The sequence below is a fragment of the Canis lupus genome, chromosome X (assembly GCF_011100685.1).
Source record: "Canis lupus familiaris isolate Mischka breed German Shepherd chromosome X, alternate assembly UU_Cfam_GSD_1.0, whole genome shotgun sequence".
NCBI classification, from domain to species: domain Eukaryota; kingdom Metazoa; phylum Chordata; class Mammalia; order Carnivora; family Canidae; genus Canis; species Canis lupus.
The window spans coordinates 71577552-71584849 of NC_049260.1; the positions used below are offsets into that span (position 1 = coordinate 71577552).

A 7298-nucleotide genomic window follows, 5' to 3' on the forward strand; every position below is an offset into this window, starting at 1 on the left:
GATACCGCCTCACACCTGTCAGAATGGTGTGATACAACCTCATACTTGTCAGAATGGCTAAAATTAACAACACAGGGAACAACCATTGTTGGCAAGGATGTGGAAAAAGGGGAACCCACTTACACTGTTAGTGAGAATGCAAACTGCTGCAACCAATCTGGAAAACAGTATGGATGGTACTCAAAAATTTGAAAACAGAACTACCTTATGATCCAGCTATTGTACTACTAAGTATTTACCCAAAGGATTCAAAAATAGAGATTTGAAGTGGTACATGCACCCTGATGTTTACAGCAGCATTATCAACAAGGCCAAATTATGAAAAGAGTCCAAATGTCCATCAACTGGTGAATGGATAAAGAAGTTGTATACACAATAGAAGATAAGCCTTCAAAAAGAATGAAATCTTGCCATTTGCAACAATATGGATGGAGGTAGAGTGTATTATGCTAAGCAAAATAAGTCAGAGAAAGACAAATACCGTAAGATGCCACTCATATGCGGAATTTAAGAAACAAAACAGATCAACATACGGGAAGAAAAAAAGAGAGGGAAGCATCCTATAAGAGATTCTTAACTATAGAGAACAAACTAAGAGTTGATGGAGGAGTAGTATGGGGGAAGTGGACTAAATGTGTGACGGATATTAAGAAGGGCACTTATAGTATTGAGCACTGGGTGTTATTTATAAGCGATGAATTACTAAATTCTATTCCTGAAACCAATATTACAGTATATGTTAACTAACTAGAATTGAAACAAAAATCTGAAAAAAAGGGCAGCCTGGGTGGCTCAGAGGTTTGACGCCAACTTTAGCCCAGGGCATGATCCTGGAGACCCGGGATCGGGTCCCATGTCGGGCTGTCTGCATGGAGCCTGCTTCTCCCTCTGCCTGTGTCTCTGCCTTTCTCTCTCTCTCGTCTCTCATGAATAAATAAATAAAATCTTTAAAAAAAACTTGAAAAAATAAAAATAAGTAATAATACTAAGATAATTCAGAATATGGAAAAGTAGGTAAATATTATTTTTGGAAAAGTGGGTGAATATTTTAATATACTAATAGCATAGCATATTGTTTTATATGCTAGATTATAAAAATTTTATTTGTGAGGTCCTAGGAATCAACAATCCTCTCTGTAAGAAGACTGAAAGAAAAAAATTAAAGAAAATTTTATACTGTGTAATTTCTTATATTGTATTCTTTGAGTTGATTTTTATGCCAATTTTTAAATTGGATTATTAGGTTTTTGAGTATTGAATTGTGTGCGTTCTTTATGTATTTTAGATACTAACCCTTTACCACATATGTCATTTGCAAATATTTTGTCCCATCCAGTAAGTTGCATTTTAGTTTTTTGTTTATTGTTTCCTTGACTGTGTAGAAACTTTATATTTTGATGTAGTCCTGATACTTTATTTTTGCTTTTGTCTCCTGTGCTTCAGGAGTCATATCTCTAGTAAGAAGTTGCTACAGTCAATGTCAAAGTGGTTATTGCCTGTGTTATCCTAATGGATTTTCATTGTTTCCTATCTCACATTTAGGTCTTTAACCCAGTTTGAGTTTATTTTTGTATATGATGTTAAGAAAGTGGTCCAGTTTCACTCTTTTGTATATTGCTGTTTAGTTTTCCCAAGACCATTTATTGAAGAGACTGTCTTTTTTCCATTGTATATCCATTTCTCCTTTTTTGAAAATTAATTGACCATATAATTGTGGGTTTATTTCTGAGTTTTCTATTGTATGCTATTGATGCATTTGCCTATTTTTATTCCAGTAATATATTGCTTTAATTACTACCACTTTGTAATATAGCTTGAAGTCAGGAATTGTTATACTTCCACAATTTTTCTTTTTTCTTTTTCAAGATGGCTTTGGATATCCAGGGTCTTTTGTGGTTCCATACAAATTATAGGATTATTTGTTATAGTTCTAAGAAAAATGCTGTTGGTATTTTGATAAGGAGTGCATTAAATCTGCAGATAGCTTTGGGTAGTAGACTAATTTTAACAATAATTTTTCTTCCAAATCCATGAACATGGAATGTTTTTCCATTTCTTTGTATTGCCTTGAATTTTTTCATCAGTGTTTTATAGTTTTCAGAGTATAGGTCTTTCACCTTTTTGGTTAAGTTTATTCTTAGATATTTTATTGTTTTTGGTGTAGTTGTAAATTTTATTACTTTCTTAAATTCTCTTTCTGTGGCTTCATTACTAGTGTATAAGAATGCAACAGATTATTGTACATTGATTTTGTATCTTGTGATTTAACTGAATCCATTTATCAGTTCTAAAATTGTTTTACAACAAATACCCACCATTTGTTTTGACGTGGATGGAACTGGAGGGTATTATGCTGAGTGAAATAAGTCAATCGGAGAAGGACAAACAGTATATGGTCTCATTCATTTGGGGAATATAAAAAATAGTGAAAGGGAATAAAGGGGAAAGGAGAAAAAATGATTGGGAAATATCAGAAAGGGAGACAGAACATGAAAGATTCCTAACTCTGAGAAACGAACCAGGGGTGGTGGAAGGGGAGGTGAGTGGGGGGTGGGGGTGACTGGGTGACGGGCACTGAGGTGGGCAATTGATAGGATGAGCCCTGGGTGTTATTCTGTATGTTGGCAAATTGAACACCAATAAAAAATAAATTTGTGAAAAAAAATAAAATTGTTTTAGGTGGAGTATTTAAGTTTTTCTATATCTAGTACTATGTCCTTTGCAAATATTGAGAACTTTATTTCTTCATTACCAATGTTCATGCCTTTTATTTCTTTCTGTTATCTGATGACTCTGGCTAAGATGTCCAGTACTCTGTTGAATAAAAGCAGTGAAAGTGAACATCCTTGTCATGTTCCTAAACTTAGACGGAAAGCTCTGTTTTTCACCATCAAGTATGAAGTTGACTGTAGGTTTTTCATATAAGGCTGTTATCTTGTTGAGGTATATTCCCTCTGGACTTATTTTGTTGAGGGTTTTTATCATGAATGGATGTACTTTGTCAAATGATTGTACTTTGTCAAATGATTTTTCTGCATCTATTGAAATGATCATATGGTTTTTATCCTTTCTCTTATTGATGTGATGCATCACATTGATTTCTTTGCAAATATTGAAGCACCCTTGCATCCTGGGAACTATTCCCACTTAATCAAGGTCTATGATTTCCTTAATGTATCATTGGATTTGCTTTGCCAATATTTTGTTGAGGAAACACAGACATAGACACACAGAGTATGTCTTGAAGTTCAACATGACTTCCTTTCAAAAAAAATCATTGATCCAACTAGTTTTTAAGAGTACCATAGAATAAATAAGCAGATGCCACCTCTACAGGTGGGTAGCAAATCAAAATATGATTCTTTACCTATTCAGAAACATAATGTTGAGCACGTTTTTATGAAGAATTTATCCCTTCTCACTATTGAAATTTAAGTGAAAATTACAAATAGACCAATAATGAAAAAGCACAGAGTTGAATGCCTTGACTAATAATAAAAAAAGACAGCTGGTATAGCAAAATCAACTTTATGTAAGGACAGGAATTGCCATTTGTGACTGGATTATGGGTAGTCAAAAAATAAAACATTTTGTTTCCCTTCATTCTAGTGTTTCCTCAGGACTTTTGCAAAAAAGAGCTTTACCTTTTGTGTTCTCTTCCTTTTTCAGATTTTCTTTTCCACACAGCCAAAGAATTTTGATAATGAAGCCAAGTATGGTAAAGTTAAAAGGAAAAAAAAGAAATAGCTAGTGTTTTGAAATAGAAAAATAGTCTATATTCTGTTTTGTTTTTTTAATAAATCTCAGTAAATACCTTCCAAAGATATCCTGCAGTTTAATAAAAAAAACTATGTATTATTTTTGTCTAATATGTTTTCCTCATTATTCTGTATTGTAATGCAGCCACGTTTGTTGCATGTATAAGTAATATGTTCATTGTCATTGCTGTATAGTATTCCTTTTTATGACTTTCTCAGAATTTATTTATTTTTTAATGTTCTTAGTTTATTAATCCTCTCATGAAAAATCTGCACAATCACCACAGATAAAGCCACTGCAGAATCTTTACTCCTTCTGTTGTCCAATCTCCAGCTCACTTCTTTTTGCCAGCACCAACGCTGGCTTTTGCAGTCCACCGGACTTTCTTCATTCTGTTTTTGCATTCTTTGCAGTTTTTTGAAGTCTTTTTCTTTTCATACAGGCCATGTCTTGCAAGTCTATGTTTGGGTTCATTTTTCTTTGCATAATCCAAGGAATCATAAATCATGCCAAAGCTAGTTGTCTTGCCACCACCAAAATGGGTTCTGAATCCAAATACAAATATGACATCTGGTGTGGTCTTGTACATTTTGGCTAGTTTTCCCTGAATTTCTGTCTTAGGTACTGTTGCTTTCCCGGGGTGAAGAACATCAATGACTATCTGTTTCCGCTGAAGCAGTCGGTTGGTCATGAACTTCCTGGTCCGGATAGGTACTGTGTCATTCATGATGGAGGCTGAGCTTCAAGCAGCCGGGGAGGATCAGAATTTATTAATGTTACTGTTGATGGGTATTTTACATGCACCAGTTTTGTCTTTTATGAATGGTGTTGTTATGAACATTCTTAAACATTTCTCTTAGTGAACATACATACCAATCTCTCAGGTATATAATCAAGAGTGAAATTGATGAGCCATAGTATAATCTCATGCTTGTCTTTAGTAGGTATTGCCTTTGGGGGCAATTTTGAGTGATTCTTGACAGATTTGGGGAAAATTATCTGGGTGTGATACATGGCACATAATTCCTTCAGCAAGACAGACACAAGCATTCTCTGAGATTGAGGTAGCATGAATGAAATACTGAATGTGGGGATGCCTGGGTGGCTCAGTGGTTGAGTGTCTGCCTTCAGCACAGGGCATAATCCCAGGGTCTGGGATGAAGTCCTGCATCAGGATCCTTGCAGGAAGCCTGCTTCTCCTCTGTTTCTCCCTCTGCTTCTCCCTCTGCCTATGTCTATACCTCTCTCTGTGTGTCTGTCATGAATAAATAAATAAAATATTTTTTAAAAAAGAATAGTGAATGTGATTCACATTCATTCACTCATTAATTCAACAAGTTTATGATAAGGAATTTAACATGTTAAATAAGCACTGGCAGTACAACATTGAGGAAAGCATTCTCTGATCCCACCCAGTATAATTCTACTAAAATAACTTACATGGAGAAGAAAAACTTTGTAACCTTGTGTTATGGGATAAATTACCCCTACTACAAAGTCAAATATTGAAGTCTTAAACCCCAGGTCCTCAGAATATGAATGTATTTAGAGATAGGGCCTTTAAAGAAGTAATTAAGGTAAATTAAGGAAACACAACAGGGATGTCCACTCTCACCACTGTTATTCAACATGTACTAGGAGTCCTAGCCTCAGCAATCAGACAACAAAAAGAAATAAAAGGCATTCAAATTGGCAAAGAAGAAGTCAAACTCTCCCTCTTTACAGATTAAATGATACTGTACATAGAAAACCCAAAAGACTCCACCCCAAGATTTCTAGAACTCATATAGCAATTCTGCAGTGTGGCAGGATGCAAAGTCAATGCCCAGAAATCACTGGCATTTCTCTACACTAACAATGAGATGGAAAAAAGAGAAATTAATGAGACAATCCCATTTACAATTGCACCCAAAAGCATTAGATACCTAGGAATAAACCTAACCAAAGAGGTAAAGGATCTATACCCTAAAAACTACAGAACACTCCTGAAAGAAATTGAGGAAGACACAAAGAGACGAAAAAAATATTCCATGCTCATCAATTGGAGGAATTAATATTGTGAATGTCTATGCTACCCAGGGGAATGTGCACGTTCAATGAAATTCCTATCAAAATGCCATGGACTTTCTTCAGAGAGTTGGAACAAATCATCTTAAGATTTGTGTGGAATCAGAAAAGACCTCGAATAGCCAGGGGAATATTGAAAAAGAAAACCATAGCTGGGGACATCACAATGCCAGATTTCAAGTTGGACTACAAAGCTGTGATCATCAATACAGTGTGGTACTGGCACAAAAACAGACACATAGATCAATGGAACAGAATAGAGAATCCAGAAGTGGACCCTCAACTTTATGGTCAACTAATATTCAACAAAGCAGGAAAGACTATCCACTGGAAAAAGGACAGTCTCTTCAATAAATGATGCTGGGAAAACTGGACAGCCATGTGCAGGAGAATGAAACTGGACCATTATCTTACACCATAGCCAAAGGTAAACTCAAAATGGATGAAAGATCTAAATGTGAGACAAGAATCCATCAAAATCCTCGAGTAGAACACAGGCAACACCTTTTTTGAACTTGGCCACAGCAACTTCTTGCAAGATACACCTATGAAGGCAAGGGAAACAAAAGCAAAAATGAATTATTGGGACTTCATCAAGATCAAAAGCTTCTGCACAGCAAAAGAAACAGTCCACAAAACTAAAACACAACCTACAGAATGGGACAAGATATTTGCAAATGACATATCAGATAAAGGGCTAGTATCCAAGGTCTACAAAGAATGTATGAAGCTCAACAACAAAGAAACACACAATCCAATCATGAAATGGGCAAAAGTCATGAACAGAAATTTCACAGAGGAAGACATAGACATGGCCAACAAACACATGAGAAAATGCTCCACATCACTTGCCATCAGGGAAATACAAATCAAAACCATAATGAGATACCACCTCACACCACTGAGAATGATGAAAATTCACAAGACAGGAAACCACAAATGTTTGAGAGGATTTGGAGGAAGGGGAACCCTCTTGCACTGTTGGTGGGAATGTGAACTGGTACAGCCACTCTGGAAAACTGTGGAGGTTCCTCAAAGAGCCAAAAATACAACTGCCTTTCAACACAGCAATTGCCCTGCTGGGGATTTACCCCAAAGATACAGATGCAGTGAAATGGCAGGACACCTGCACCCCAATGTTTATAGCAGCAATGTCCACAATAGCCAAACTGTGTAAGGAGCCTCAGTGTCCATCGAAAGATAAATGGATAAAGTAGATGTGGTTTATGTATACAATGGAATATTACTCTGCCATTAGAAACAACAAATACCCACCATTTGCTTCAATGTGGATGGAACTGGAGGGTATTATGCTGAGTGAAGTATATCAGTCGGAGAAAGACAAACATTATATGGTATTATTCTTTTGGGAAATATAAAAAATAGTTTAAGGGGATAAAGGGAAAAGGAGAGAAAATGAGTGGGAAATATCAGTGAGGGTGACAGAACATAAAAGACTCATAACTCTGGTA

At 35.8% G+C, this 7298-nt stretch overlaps 1 protein-coding gene across 1 annotated transcript; it reads right to left on the reverse strand.

Annotated features, from left to right (window-relative positions):
* Positions 1 to 3987: 3987 nt before the first annotated feature.
* LOC119868212 (40S ribosomal protein S24-like) lies at positions 3988 to 4486 on the reverse strand. Its single transcript, XM_038586556.1, has one exon. The coding sequence runs from the start codon at positions 4484 to 4486 to the stop codon at positions 4094 to 4096; it is 393 nt and encodes a 130-aa protein (XP_038442484.1). The 3' UTR covers positions 3988 to 4093.
* Between the last annotated feature and the right edge of the window lie 2812 nt (positions 4487 to 7298).

What these genes read in the sequence shown, in the direction of transcription:
- LOC119868212 (XM_038586556.1), bottom strand. Translation starts at nt 4,486, where the DNA reads ATGAATGACACAGTACCTATCCGGACCAGGAAGTTCATGACCAACCGA.